Source organism: Muscardinus avellanarius (genome assembly GCF_963383645.1).
Source record: "Muscardinus avellanarius genome assembly, chromosome: 4".
Classification (NCBI taxonomy): domain Eukaryota; kingdom Metazoa; phylum Chordata; class Mammalia; order Rodentia; family Gliridae; genus Muscardinus; species Muscardinus avellanarius.
Genome location: NC_137789.1, coordinates 129076499 through 129092585, shown reverse-complemented (window position 1 = coordinate 129092585; position 16087 = coordinate 129076499). Strand labels below are relative to the sequence as shown.

Below are 16087 nucleotides of genomic sequence, written 5' to 3'. Positions count from 1 at the left end.
TGGTGAAGTCAGTGTCCTGTCCTGATGAGGGGCCGCACTGAACTAAGCAGTGTGTATCATCCAGAGATGGTGCACATCCCTGGGCCCTCGAGTCACCAGCTGTCAGTCACCAGGCAAATGATGACTCCCTGAGCCACGGGGATAACCACAACAGTGTGGATATACTTAACCCTACTGAACTGCACACTTAATAAAGATTAAGGATTTTCTTAGTACCTTATGCCCCTGGGTTCCATCCCAGGGGCATTCTACACCCCCGGTTCTACTTTTTTCTTTTCTTTTAGCCTTTATAATTTTTTGAAACAGGGTCTCGCTGAGTTGAAAAAGGCCTTGCTAAGTAGCTGAGGCTGTCCACGAACCACGATCCTCCGGTCTCTGCTTCCCGAATGCTGGGATTACAAGCGTGCACTACCATGCCCGGCTTAGTACCACTTTTAAAAAGAGATAATAATGCCATCTGCCTTACAGGGGAGTTGTGAGAGCTAACTGAGATAATATATTCAAAATATGTAGCACAAAAGACGTGCTCAATAAATGCTGCCTTCACTGTTATTATTGATTCTCCAAGTCTGACCGCTGGCCTGTGAGAGGCAGTCTTTCCACAGTGGCTTGTTGGGTTTGAGTTATCATCATAGCTCTGGGCTGGGGCCAAGGACGATGGAGGCCCTCCCTGCCATAGAAAAGCTCAGTCTCTAGCAGGAGACTAGAGCCAGGTATGGAATGGGAAGGATCAGGGTATGATAAAAAGAGATGGGGGATCTTCAACAAATTAACACTGGGGCAATTTTCAAATTTCCGTGGAACTTAATCTCCTCCCTTGGGACAGGAGGAGACTGACCCAGAATATTCCTGAAGTCTCCATCCCTTCCTAATTCCTGTGTGCCTCCTTAATTACAGGCAAAAGTAAGCATCTGGATTTCAAAGCTAGATGGTTCAAAACAGCATTGCAATCTCTCTGAACCTCATATCTGTACCTGCAGAATGAGCTAGGGGCGCTAACTCAGTTTTGGGAGCTTACTGAGGCTATCACCCCATGGGAGGGACCATCAAAACTTATGTCAGCCGGGCGTGGTGGCGCACACTTGTAATCCCCGCACTTGGGAGGCAGAGACAGGAGGATCGCACAGGTTCAAAGCCAGCCTCACTGGCTTAAGAGACCCTGTTTCCAAATATAAAAAATAGGTCTGGGAGTGTAGCCCAGAGGTAGAAGGGTTCCACCCCCAGTACCACCAAAAAATAAATAAATTAAATAAACTTAAAAACTTACATCAGCTCCACCGTGGACTCACTTTTTAGAAGGAAGTAGAGTTGAGTGCTGAATGTGCCAATCTATATATAACACCAATAATGCCACAGGAAGGCCAGGCAGGAGGTAGTGGGCTTGAGGAAGCCAGAGCTGGAATTGGACGGGGCCAAGGAAAGCGTGGAGGTGGGAGACTGGTCATTGGAGAGGTTCTGTGGAGGCCGATAATGGAACAGTCAAAAAGTGGCACCTGTTTCGAAATAGTGTGTTAGTAGCTAAAGACTTTAGCTCTATGCAGAGAGCATTCAAAAGAAAGACATTGTGCACTGGGAGAGTCCCCCAGTCTTGTTCTGTGTTCTCTCTGACTTCACATAGGCCAGACGTATATCTTGGCACTTGCTGTGGAGGTGGGGAGGGCCTCTGTCCTGCATTACCAGGGCGGGGCTTGGGTCTAGTTTGGGTATGTATCCTAGATGTGCCTTGTTCATGATGCCTTCCCTCATGGAATATTAATGAACTAAATAAGACAAATAAATACCTTGTATAAAACCACAAATTATTACACTAAACTTTAAGAGGGAATCTGGAAACAATATGTAAATCACATTTTTTACCAAAATCAAAATTAGTGCAAAACAGAATTCTTGATGAGCCAGGCATGGTGGCAGATACCTATAATCCCAGTACTTGGGAGGCTGAGACAGAAAGATTGCAGGTTTGAGGCCAGCCTCAACAACTTATTGAGACTCTGTTTCAAAAAGTAAAAAAAAAAAAAAAAAAAAAAATCAAAATTGTTGAAAGAGTTGGAGGTGTATCTCAGAGGTAGAGTGTCTCTGGGGTTCAATCCCCAGGGCCAAAATACAAAAGTTTAAAAAACAATTTTTTAATCCATGAGGAACTAAATATTGAAAGTGTATGTAAAGACAGGATCCCTGTTGCTGCTGTCTTTTGCCCCAGGCCCCAGTATAGAGGGCACAGCTGCACAGCTTTGTCTCAGCAATTCCCACTTTAATAGTTGTCAACCTGGTGGCCGCTGACTCCTCCTCTTGCCTAGCTGAGGCTCTCAAGGGCACTCCTAATGCCACCCCTCTGTGTTTGGTATTTCATTTTCCTGGTGCACAGACTTGGGGTCTGCAGAGTTGCCTCCATACTGATCTCCCTCCCAGCCTCCAGTAGCTCCTGGCCCAGGCCCACCCCAATCATGATACACACCTAGGCAAAGGTCTCTGCAGTTCCCACTGCCCATTACCCACTCTCTTGACCCTTAGATTGTCAAGGCTCTTGACACCCGCCCACAGCCCCTCAGCCTCATCTTTGACTCTGCAGCTCCTACAACATCTGGTTATCTTACTATTCTCACTTCACCAGACCCCAAAGATCCCAGACAAGGTCAACCCTGAGCGTTGCATCTCCTGTTCCTGATAACTGCCACCTGTTTTTTTCTCTCTGTTTGGAAACAATAGAAATAAGACCAAGCTGAGTTTGGGGAGCACACACAAGAAAGGCTTTAGTTGGGGCTTCAGCTGAAAGGAGACACCGGAATGCTCTCCAAACAAAGGAAGATGTAAGCTTTTCATCGCTTTGCTTGGAAGGGCTAAATCTGGGAATTCTCCACTGGCCAGAGGCACGATTCCAAAAGATGATTCTTCTTTCATGAGGCTCAGACTATCAGGTAGTCACAGCCAACCTGTCCCAGGGACCACTGAATTACTTTTGCAACTGGCACCATCATCCTGACAAACACCCTGCTCTTCTGCTTTGATCTGGACCATATGAGAGGGGCAGAAGGACTTAGGGTGCTTAGGCTGATAAAAACAGAGGTGGGGTAGAAGAAAGCACATATTGGTTCTCAGGGGCAGTCACCATCTGCTGCATGCAGAGCTGAGTAGAATCTGATCCCAAAGTTAAGGCAGCAGAGGGGACAGACATAATACGGAGACAAAGATGCCCAGGCTTTTCATCCCAGTCCAGTCACCTACTAGACGTTTGCAGGCCCAAGTGGAGAGCTACTGTTTTCAGCAAAAGCCTCTTTGGAGTCCCTGAGAAGTAACCTAAGCAACCGTTGTTATCAGAATCCACACATCAGAGGTGTTACCTACAGCAAAGCTCGTGGGAGACTAATGATGCATTGCCCGGCTGTGTGACCCGTCACCCCCAAATCAGTAATTTTGAAGTTGACTAAGAACAAGTGAAGCCACATGGTTTCTTTAGCCCCCCTTCCCCATGATGAGTTCGACTTGTGCAAATATTCTGCTTCTGTGGTTTTATCAGGGTCTCATGACAGGTCTGCTGGAGAGAACCCAAGAGTAGAGAAGCAGTATTTCCTGTTGCAGAGTGGCAGTCCACTATGCCAGGTGGACTTTTTTCTATTGGTATGGTTTAGGGTTGATCGATCTGATATGTGTGTGTGTGTGTGTGTGTGTGTGTGTGTGTGTGTGTGTGTTACTGGGGATTGAACTCAGGAGCATTCAACCTCTGAACTACACCCCAGCCCTATTTTATTTTTTTTTAATTCTATTAAACAGGCTCTAGTGGGCCTCACTAAGTTGCTGAGGGTGTCCTTGAACCTACAGTCCTCCTGTCCCAGTCTCCCAAGTACTGGGAGTACAGGCATGTGCCACCATTCCCAGCTCTGAATTTTTTTTTTTTTTTTTGTAATATTGGGGATGGAACCCAGGGGCATTCTACCTCCAAGCCATACTCCCAGCCCTATTTTTTTTTATTCTTTTATTTTGAAACAGGGTCTCATTGAGTTGCAAAGGGCCTCATTAAGTAGCTGAAGCTGTTTGTGAACCGCAGTCCTCCACCTCAGCCTCCCTAATGCTGAGATTACAAGCATGCGCCACCATGCCCAGCTTGAATTTTTAATAAACAGATTTAGGTAATCTTATGATCATATCTTAGCAAACACCGTTCCAGATGGGTGACCTGGGAGAGAGACTGGGTCTGAAGGTGTAGGAGAGAACCCAGCTTGTCTCCTCCCTCCTGCCCCTCCGGCCCAACTCTCCTGATCCCAGCTCCCAGAAGCCAGCAAGGAGCACTCCTCACACCACACGGGCTTCTCGGGAACTCCTTGGGTCTCATTTGATCTTCTCTCTCCTCCCTCAAGTTTAGGGCTCCTAGTATTTCGCCACTTCCTGTCACAGCCACCTGGAGCAGAGTTGCAGCTATTTTTAAAAGCCTCTCAGTTTGCAGAGGCAGAAAAGATGTATCTAAAACCTAAGGATGGTGCACACTTATGAAAGTGTTCAAAATATATAAGTGGGTTGGAATGGGCAAGAGGGGGTTAAATATGTCTCTCTACGCAGAAGAAACAAAACAAAAACAGAAATAGACAAAAAGGATGACATCAATCTAAAAAGCTTCAGCACAGCAAAGGAAATTGCCAATGGAGTGAAGAGACAATCTTTAGAAGGAGGTAAAATACTTGCACAATATACATCTGGCAAAGGGTTAATACCCAAAAATATAGAAGACATTTAAGCAATTAAATGATAAAGAAGATAATAATCCATTTTAAAAATGGGTAATAAACCTAAATTTTATCAAAAGAACACAGGCAAATAAATGGACAATAGATACATGAAATAATACTCAACATCAGCAATCACCAGGAAAATGAAAATTAAAACCATGGGGAGATATGATCTCACTCCAGGTAGACTAGCTACTATCGAAAAGACAAAAGAGAATAAGTGCTGGCAAGGATGTGGGGAAAAGGGAACTTTATACACTATTGATGGGAATGTAAATTAGTACACCCATTATAGAATACAGTATGGAGGTTCCTCAAAAAATTAAAATTAGAGCTACCCTATGACCTAACAATCTCATTACTGCATATATACCCAAAGGAACACGTGGGTGGCCCAAACTTGGAAGGCTGTTCAGTTGAATGCTAGTAGTGGAGGTTGGAATTAAGAGTGACTTTTTAGTGTTTTTTCAAATTCTAACAAAATGAATATATATTATATGTATCTACTATTACAGTGACATGTAAACTAGTTTTCTCTAAAATCCCTTGTTCTCTACCAATTCATCCCTCCTTCCCTACCCCCAAACTTGTAAAAACTCTATCTTGTTTACCATAGCTTGCCTATTTCAGAATGTCCTATAAATAGTTGAAATTATACAGTATGTAGCCTTTTCAGATTAACTTCTTTCAATTAAGAATGTATTATATTTTTAATAGGAAATGGTTATAAAAAAAAGAATGAAAGAACTCCATCTGCAGCTTTTGCAAACTACTGCTCTAAATAAGAGCATGTGTTGTGCCGGGCATGGTGGCTCATGCTTGTAATCCCAGCATTCGGGAGGCTGAGACAGGAGGATCGCGGTTTGCGGACAGCCTCAGCTACTTAGTGAGGCCCTTGCAACTCAGTGAGACCCGGTTTCAACATAAAGAATAAAAAATAGGGCAGAGGGTGTAGCTCGGAGGTCGAATGTCCCTGGGTTCCATCCCCAGACCTGCCAAAAAAAAAAAAAAAAGAGCATGTGACTACAAAATAAGTTAAAATATTCAGGCATAGGGTAGTCTAAATCTGTACAGAGAAAAGCCCAAAGGTCCCATAAAGAAGAAACAGCCTAGTAAAGCCACACCCATACTGTTATCAAACTAACACTCAGTTTATTTGCCTAAAACTTTGCACTTGAGTTAATAAGGACTTTAGTTTTCCCCACACAGGTATTTGCTTTTCTTGGACATAGCTGTAATGGAGAAAGGTATGATCTATCACAGTCCAGTGGGGCTCAAAGGATGGTCTTCTGTCCAGTAGCTTCAGCAACACCTGGGAACCGGTTAGCAATGCAAATGACCTGCACCACAGACCTACCCAATCAGAAACTGGGGGCGGAGCCAGTTGGCACAGATCATTCGCCCTCCAGGAGATTCTGGTGCAGTTAAGAGAAGCACTGGTCTATCCCTCTCTGAAGTTTCTTTCAAGGCAATGATGGTTGTCTTAATTGAATACAATAAAATTCATGGCACTTGAAGGTTTTATTTCCTCTCCTTTTGTGTGTGTGTGTGTGTGAGTTCAAGAAGAGTAGATGAGTTTAATTTTTTAAAAAGACTGGTTATTAATATTTTATATTTATTTTTGTTTCTCATAGGCAGCTTCAAAAGATGGTCCATGATATTAAGATCAATGAAGGTGGGATAATGAACAAAATCAAAAAGTAAGTTAGACTCTATTTACATACTTATTTATATAAAATAAGCCAAACGGTCCTAAGTGGAGGAAAACACTCTGGCATGTCACTCTTTTTTTTTTTTTTGTCTGGAAGCCATGGTGGTTGGGTCTACAACCTGGGTTTTCCTTCTCATGGCAGAAGTGAGCTATGCCCACACAAGGTGACCAGCAAATGCATGCCTGGAGAAATCCAAAAGGAAGTTGCAAAATTCAACCCAGGCTTTTTTGGGATACCATTGCCTTTTTATTTTATCTGCATTTCGATTTCCACTTCATAAATGGTTGCCTTCTAACATTAGTTTGATTTATTAGCGTTTTCAACAAGCATTTAGCACTTAGAAAAGGAAAGGTAGAATCCCAAACCCTCCCCTACACCAAAAACCTTTAAGTTTTTAAAAAGAGAATAGAAATTGCACATACCTGCATTTGCCACTCCAAAATCTAAGTCAAGAGAAAACGGAAAATAGTATTCTGTTAAGTTTTTAGTTTTTTTTTTAATGAAAGTAATAGATTCACCTGGAAAAAATAATCAAAGAATCCAGAATTGTATGAAGTCAAAACTGCCCACTTCATCTTGTATCCACACATTAACCTATTCCCCAGCAATAGACACCATCATGTGTGAGTTCAGTGTATGTATTTATATGTATATGTTCACACCCACATGCAAGCGCCAACGTGGTTACCTATAAACAGGAACATTTTCCTCATGGCATCATACTGCATATACCATTCCACCAACTTCCTTTGTTGGCTTTACGTAATGCTAGTTTATGAACATCCTTCTTTATTAGAATGTTAAAATAAATCATATTATTTTTTGGTTTTGTGGTACTGGGGATGGAACCCAGGGGCATTCTACTTCGGAGCTACACTCCAGCCCTATTTTTTATTCTTTATTTTTAAAACAGTGTCTCACTAAGTTGCAAATGGCCTAAGTGCTGAGGCTGGCTGTGAGCCTGTGATCCTCCTGCCACAGTCTCCCAAGTACTGAGATTACAAGCGTGTGCCACCATGCCTAGCTCCATATTCTTTTCTTTAACCACTGATTAGTAGTCTACTATAAAAGTATTACAATTAAATGAATAAACTATATGTTTGTGGACATTTTTTAAGGGTCAGGGTGTGCGTTTAAACTGGTACAGCATTTTTGTAGAGTTATTTTGATCATATCGAACAAAATTCTCTGGCTCTTTCTTTCCATTTAACTGTCACAAATAAAACTTCAATAAATATCCTTTGCAGACTTGTAGTATATCAGGATGCTCAATTCCTGAAATGAATTCCTGGATGGAAGGAGTTGCACCATTAAATGTTTTGATTGCTATTGCCAAGTTTCTTCCCTGAAATTTTGTGCAAATAATAGTATATAAATAGTTTCTCTGTATCTTCAGAACAGAGTATCTTCATTTTTAAAAATTTATTTATTTATTTATTTATTTATTTATTTATTTATTTATTTATTGGTACTGGGACCAGACTCAGGAGCTTTCTATCTTAGACTATGCCCTCAGCCATACTTTATTTTTTTGTTTTGAAACAGGGTCTCACTAAGTTGTTGAGGGCCTCACTAAGTTGGCTGAAGGCTGTCTTCAAGTCTGCCATCCTCCTGTCTCAGCCTCCCAAGCACTGGGATTACAAGTGTCACCACCACGCCCAGCATTCCTGTTCTTTTTGATCTTTGAAGTTTAAAGTAAGAAACCACTTTTAAATTATAAAATGGAAACAAGTCCCAGTATGAATCAGTGATCATCATAAAGCAGTTAAAGTGGTCTCCTGCTTGTGGGGCAGTGGTCATCTCATAGAGAAGAATTTGTCTTCATGTAGTGTACTATGACTGGAAGAGGTGTGTGAATTGTCTTCATTTATTTCTGACACCAATAGAATCTCATTCTCCATGAAGGAGCCCTACTAGTCACTGTGACAATCACTAGTGATTCCAAATTAATTGTCCCACAGTTGCCAGACTTCGGTTCTCAATCATTGGAAGCCGCTGCATAAAATGTTTCTCTATTCCCTGGCCAGTCATGTTCACAGCAGCACGGGGCTCACACTGTTTCTAACAGTCTCTATCTCACACATTCCACACATTGTACCCCAGAGCACTTTTACTCAACAAACCACTTTTCTTCTCAGCGTGGAGAATATGGCCGCCTTAAGCATTACCCTGGGCCAAGTCCAGGGACACCTAATTGAAAGTGATCATAAGTTAAGGCCTCACTTGAAGCCAAGGCAGCAGCTGCTCCCTTCAAAGGAGGAAGCACACTTGAATGCACTGGTTCCCTTCTGCAAGACTGTGACAGCGGTTTCACGGGCCCATGATGCAGGAGCAGAGGGACCCTGTAGTGTGGGGGCTGGTGCATAGCTGCCGGAGGTGAAGTGAAGTGGAAACCACGCCTGTATCCTGGCCTGTGCCCGGTGGCCAACAGTCCTTTCTTGAGTTTGTCCTTTATTTATTTATTTATTTATTTATTTATTTATTTATTTATTTATTTATTTATTATTTTTGGTGGTACTGGGGTTCCTGGAAGCCCCTCTACCTCCGGGCTACACTCCCAGACCTATTTTTACATTTTTATTTGGAAACAGGGTCTCCTAAGCCAGCGCGCGCGCGGCTGGCTTCAAACCTGCGCCATCCTCCTGTCTCTGCCTCCCAAGCGCGGGGATTACAAGCGTGCGCCACCACGCCCGGCTTGAGTTTGTCCTTTATTCTGAGATGACTTAGGGATGTTTAAATACTTTCTTGTTTTTTTTTCTTTCTTCCTTTCTTCCTTTTTCTCTTGAGGGTAATAGTAAGTAACAGTTGGTTCATGTATTTTGAAATTTTACTGTTCCATGAACTGACCCAGGCACTAGACTCAATGTAGATTTTTTTTCCCTACCACACACTGAACAATATTTCTCTCCAGACCTTGTCATAAGTTTAATGATAATATCCTCCTAGCACACCCTGTTGCCTTATGATGTGAATTGAATGAAATAATAGATATGAGACTATGGAGGAAAAACAAGAAATTATATAAAAATATAAATATTAGTTTTTGAAAAATTACAACTCTAGTTTGAATTTTTTGTTTTAATTTTATTTTTTCTTTTTGGTTTTCTTGTTTTTAATCAAACATGAATTTTGGCATTACTCTTAAAGAAATAAAATAAGTTTTATTTATAATTAATTTAATATTTATTTAATATTGGTTATCCTGCTTATATAAAGGACATAATATTTTAGTATTTAAAATCTATGTTTTATTATAAATACTTTAAATTTCATTAAGCAAATCATTGTAAGTAAAATGGTGACTATTATTAAAAATGTCAATTTACTGCAAACTTTAAATCTTAAAACAGTGCTCACTTCTTTGCTGTTTTTAATTGGTGTTAAAATAACTTTATCCCAACCTACAACTAAACTGGTGACTATAGCTCAGTTTTGTCCTGTTCCTTAAAGCATTAGTAAACCATTAAAATATAGGCTGCCTGCTCTTACCTTCCTATCAACCAATCAGCACTGTTCTTCCTGGCCCCTCTGAGGGTGTCACCACAGGACTGTACCTTTGCCAAGTTAGAGTCACATCGTGTACTGGGGAGATTGGGAGTGGTGGGAAACCTCTGACGAATGGCTTCACTGTGCTTACAGTACCTTTAACCTGTCGATGTGATGGCTCCAAAAGAGGCCCTTATTCTATTTGTTGTCTGTTATCTCTGTGTCGGCTTTTATTATGGAGTTTGGCAACAGTTGTCCTATGTGGTGACCTTTGGTCTAATGGTTATTATCTACAGGCTAAAAGTCAAAGCACCTCCAAGTGTTCCTCGAAGGGACTATGCATTAGGTAAGCATGTTTCTAAAATATTTTAACTGATTTTTTTTGACAAATGTAATGTTATTTTTACATTTATTTGTTGGAAAGGGGAATATGCTCTACCTTTTGAAAAAGATGCCTATCCTGATTTCAAGAATGACCAAATTCATTAGGTATTTGACTGCAATGAAGATGTAGACTTCATCCATCCATCCATCCATCCATCCATCCATCCATCCATCTACCTATCCACCCACCCACCCCATCCATCCATCCATCTATACATCTGTGCAGAAATTTATCAAACATTTATTAAGTGTCTTCCATGTACCTGGTATATAAAAGGTATCGAGTAGAAATATAGTGTTAAAAGTCTTAGATATAGTCTCTATATTCACAGCATTTGAAGTATGAAAGGGAAAATAGTTGGTGTTTGGAACAATTACCATTTATGTGATAAGGAAGCACAAAGCCCTGTAGAAGTACCTAGCAGTGGGACCTGACCTAACCTGAGCAGGGGATTCAGGAGAGAAAGGCTTCCTTCATAAAAAGATGTTTAAATGCATACCTGAGAAGTTTTGAATGGTTGAAGAATATTATTCATGACACATGGTCACTCAACCCTCTCTGAGTTTAGCTCACCAGCCCGTTCCAACTAGACTCAGCTTTGGGAGAAGAGACGTAGTGTTGAGGTTGGTAGTATTTATGAAAGTGGTGATCAAAGTAAAATAGCCAACACTCTTCCCTTTTTTAGAACAGATTGGAGGAGAGGTCTAAAATCTCTTTCTATAGTGTTACATATAAAGATTTCCCCATGGACAGATCTATACATCTCTACAACCTCAGTGAAAACCATAGGGCAAAGCCAGCCTCAGCTGGCTTAAGAGACCCTGTTTCCAAATAAAATATATAAAAAAAAAAATAGGCTTGGGAGTGTAGCCCGGAGGTAGAAGGCCCCTGGGTTCCATCCCCAGGAACACCAAAAAAAAAAAAAAAAAAAAAAAAAGAAAGAAAGAAAGAAAAGAAAATCAAAGGGCTACAGATATCGTTTGGTGATTCTTCCCTTGCAGGGCAACAGCTAAAACCAAATTATAACCTTAAGGGATGGTTACTATTTTATCCTATTTCTTCTGGCACTGGTCAAGATAGCAATAAATAAGATAGCTAATTCTCTCTTATTGCACTGAAGAATGTGGATCAGCAAACCCAAGTCAGGTCACTGACCAGTTGTACCACTTTCCCTGACTCACTAGGTCAAAGAGTTTTTTGTTTTGTTTTGGTTTGGTTTGGTTTTGGTTTTGGTTTTTTGTTTTTTGCGGGTCCGGGCATGGAACCCAGGGGCATTCGACCTCGGAGCTACACCCCTGCCCTGTTTTTTATTCTTGATTTTGAAACAGGGTCTCACTGAGTTGCAAAGGGCTTCACTAAATACCTGAGGCTGTCTGCAAACCGTGACCCTCCGGTCTCAGTCTCCCAAATGCTGGGGTTACAAGTGTGCACCACCATGCCAGGCTACAGAGTATTTTTTTTAACCTAGTCCCTGGCAACCAGTCAGTAAGTATAGACACTTGATCAGGGGATTCTTGTTAAGTTTGGAAATAATAAAGAAAGATCCTGTTCTGTGCTTTAAAACTTACCTGATCCATTGTTAAGGAACCTGCTTAATGTGTTAAATGAGAAGAAAGGTGTTCTCTCCAAGTTCTGAAAAAAATAAACAGAAGACAAAAGACAAGACTTGGGAGCTTGTTAGAAATGCATGATCTCTCATCCCTGTATTCTCAGCACCATAGAGCCTGAGGAAAGAAGATCACAAGTTCAAGGCCAGCTTGAGCAATTTAGGGAGATCCTATCTCAAACTAAAAATGTTAAAGGGCTGGGGATATAGCTCACTGATAGAGTGCTTGTCTAGCATGTGTAAGGTCCTGGGTTCAATCCCCAACATCACCAAAAGGAATGGAGGAGCATAATACTAGTCTCAAAATACAACTAGTGAGTCAAAATTGGTATTTTTAACAAGAGGTCCAAAGATTCAACCGGTATTAAAACCCTGCTACAAACCATTGTCCTTATTGTCCTTCCTCATCTGAAAGACAAGTGAATCCCCCTAATGTTCTGAGGTTCAGGGATCTCAGACATTTCTCCTGTTTACTTTGCCAGTAAGGCCTGGCCCAGCCTCTCTGCTCTTACACTTAATTCCCGGAAACTGTCCTTTTGGCAAAACCACCATCAGCACCTGCAGTCAGTGTCCTCCCTCGCCGCTGTGTCCCCACCCTTGCTCATGTCCCAGGAGCATTTCCAGCTGCTTCCCCTGAGCCTTGGAGTTCCTGAGCAGCTGCAGGCCCAGGACCTCAGAAACCAGCTCTGCTGCCCCTCCCGACCCAGGGAGTCTTCAAAGACCTGAGATCCAGGGCCATTATGCCTGTGCCTCTAGGAACCCTGACCCTGGGAGGCCAGTCTACTGCTCTCCAGAGACCTATTTCCTCTGGAAACAGCACCACCTATTTTTCCCCTAGACGTTACAATCCTGTCCTCTTTTCAGCCTAGGAGTAGGTTGACCTACGGGCTGCTGACTTCCTGGGGGCAGAGGTTGGAAAGGGCTGGCACCCCCTAAATATTAGCAGGAGAATCACAACAGTTCCTCCACCAGTTAGAGTGCAGGACAAACCCTGAGGTGCAGGAGTATGGAGGCCTGACCCCTGAGGATGCAGACCCGGCCAGCGTGTGGCCCATGCTAGGTTCAGACTGGCCAACCCTGCCTTTGTCTATGAGGAGGCAACACTGCCCGCAGGGACCTCCTGGTCCTCTGAGCACAGTGGCATGGCTATAGGAAAGGAAGATGTCTAAACCCTCTGTGCTGGGCATTATGCTAGATTCCTTACCAATATCTCTCATTTGGTATTTCCATTATCACTGTTACACCAAAATTACTATCTCAATCTTCCAGACAAGGAAAATGCATCTCAGGGAGATGAAGTCACCTGTCCTAGGTGACCGCAGCCACTAGGGGCCATCTCAGGGTCTCATTCCGCCACTCATCCCTTTGACCCATACCTTTCTGGAACATTTCTTAATTGTTCCGAAGGCACCAGGCCCGTGGCATCAACCCCAGGACCTGCTTCACAGTTCCCGAGCATTCAAGGTAGAATGGTCTTCTGCATCTTTGAAGTCTGAGATGAGGCTTGGGACAGAGGGAAGGGAACTCCCAGAGGTTCTGAGGATGATTGCAGAAGCCCCCGGTCACTCCACATACCCCTGTGGGGGGAGAACTGAGCAAGGCCTCTCTCCTTGTACCCAGGGCTCTCGTGGACATGGGTAGGCATCCAGGAAGTCCACCTTCTCCTCCCTCTCTCTCACTACTGAGGCCATGTAGGGAGGGATCAGAACACAGAAAAGTAAGAGTACAAGAAAACGGCTCCCTTAGTCCATCCACTGTGGAAAACAGTATGGAAAGTCTTCAAAAAATTAAAAATAGGGGCCAATGGTGAAGCTCAGTGTAGAGCACTTGTTTAGTATGTATGAAGCCCTGGATTCTATCTTCAGCACTGCAAAAAAATAAAATAAGTATCCCACTATGATGTATGAATACAGTGCACCAATAAAAAATTTAAAAAAATAAAATAAAATAAAAATAAAACTACCCTTCGGTCTAGTAATCCCATTACAGTGCATGTATACAAAGGAAGAAAAATCAGTATATCAAAGAGACCTCTTCATTCTCATGGTTATTGCAGTACTATTCCTAAGACCAAGAAATGGAAAGTGTTCATCCACTGACAAATGGACAGGCAGCATGGCACATCTATAAAATGAAATACTATTCAGCCATAAAAATAATGAAATCTTGTCAGTTGCCACAACATGGGTGCAATTGGGGGTCACTTTGCTAAGTGAAATGAGCCTGGGACAGAAAGACCAGTACCTCCTTGTCTCGTTCATACATGGAATCTAAAAAGAGTTGATGTTCTAGCAGTCGAGAGTAGAATGGTGGTTACCAGAGGCTGAGGAGAGAGGGAGATGGGGAAAGGGTGATCATGGGTGTCAAGTCACAGTCACGCAGGTGTGCTGTTGTACACTGGGGTGACTACAGATAACAATAATGGACCTGCCTTTCCAAAAGCTAGAAGAGAGGATTTTGAAATCTTTAACCACAAAAAAATGACAAATGCTTGAGGAGACAGATATGTTCACCCTGAACTACACATAAACAGTAAAAATTCACCCCTACAAAATCAAAAAGTAAAATAAAGTAAGTGTTTATATGTTAAAAAGAAAGAAAAGAAAATACTCCAGGACAAGGAAGGTAATCGGGCAGGGACTCCTGGGTAAGTGCTCACCGCAGCAGAGGGCACACTCAGCCAGCCTTAGTTCACTGAAGGAGAGAGAGATGACACTGCCTTCCCAGCCCCGAGCACTTCCTTCATGCTCTATGTCCCTGTCTCCACTCTAACCTGGTGGTGCCAACAAAGCTGTCACAGGCAAGGAGGAACTCAGGACTCGTCCTGCCACACAGAACTAACAGTAGAGGACCCGGACTCAAGGGCATTCTTACCGCTTACAAAGTGCTGGAAGATTGCCCAGTCCACTCTCGTTTTAGGGAAAACTAGAGACCAGAGAGACAGAGTGCCTGTCCAAGGTCACACAGAGAGACGATGGCTGAGCTAGAATTCTAGGCCCCATTACTGAACCCTGCTCCTCTGCTTTAGCCCCGTGAGGGGACAAAAGAGAATGAGGACAAGTCAGATTCAGATGCCCCTCAGCTCGTGGGAGCAGGAACAGGAGCAGGAGCAGGAGCAGGAGCAGGAGCAGGAGCAGGCAAGGGAGCAGGAGCGGGAGCGTGCCCTTCTCTGAACTCTACCAGCACCAGGCAATGATCCCAGGGTGGGGACACTTGTCAGGAAATTTTACCCTGCCCTGGACTGTGCTCTGTCTAATGCTTCTGGTCTCAGGGTCTTTATTTCCACTGTGCAGGACATTCTGGTATAAAGACCATGCCCTTTAGGTCTAGATTGGAATCCTGGCTTTGCTCTCTAAAGGACTGTGTGAGCTTAGAGAGAAGTTTTGCATCTTCCTTTCAAAAAGCTGATTTAGAATCTGAATCCTGATGTGGAAAAAGGTCTAGCCTTTAGGTTATTCTGATAATGCAGAAAATGTGAATTAATCACAATTAATTACAATAGCTAGCCTTGTATCTGTGTCAAATACTCTTTTTTTTTGGGGGGGGGGCGAGGGAACTGGGGAATGAATCCATGGGGATTTACCTCTAAGTTACACCCCAGTCCAGTCCTTTTCCTTTTCCTTCTTTTACTTTTTTTTTTTTTTTTTTTTTTTTTGGTGGTACGGAGTGTGGAACCCAGGGGCTTTTCTATCTCCAGCTCTACTTCCAGACCTATTTTATACTTTATTTGGAAACAGGAATCTAAAAAGAGTTGATTTTCTAGCAGTTGAGGGTAGAATGGTGGTTACCAGAGGCTGAGGAGAGAGAGATGGGGAAAGGGTGATCATGGGTGCCAAGTTACAGTTCCGCTGTTGTGCGGTGTCTCACTAAATTGCCCAGGCTGCACTCCAAGTAGCTGGGATTACTAAATCCAGCTTGTCGAATACTCTTCTAAAACCTTTACAGATATTCTGTTTGCATTTCTTCAAAAACTCTCTGAGGGAGACTCTATTAACAATGGCCATTTTAGTGATGAGGAAATTGAGGCCCAGAGGCTAAGCAGCTTGGCTAAGACCTTGCTGCCGGCAGATGGCAGAATCGGCTCTGAAGAGGCAGTCCAGACCCAGAGCCAAGCTCTGCAGCCTGTGTTTCTTGGCCTGGAGCAGGCATGGTCTTTCTTCTGGGTCTCAGGTGCCTAGTG

At 42.8% G+C, this 16087-nt stretch overlaps 1 protein-coding gene across 5 annotated transcripts in view; it reads left to right on the top strand.

The window, feature by feature from the left end:
• BLNK (B cell linker) overlaps positions 1 to 16087 on the top strand; it is a gene marked incomplete at both ends in the record, with an annotated part of 67690 nt that overhangs the window by 12751 nt on the left and 38852 nt on the right. For all 5 annotated transcript variants that reach the window (XM_080695078.1, XM_080695077.1, XM_080695075.1 and 2 more), the window contains 2 exons: positions 6353 to 6418; positions 10213 to 10262. In XM_080695078.1, the coding sequence (XP_080551204.1) occupies positions 6353 to 6418; positions 10213 to 10262 (116 nt within the window). The remainder of the gene's footprint in view (positions 1 to 6352; positions 6419 to 10212; positions 10263 to 16087) is intronic.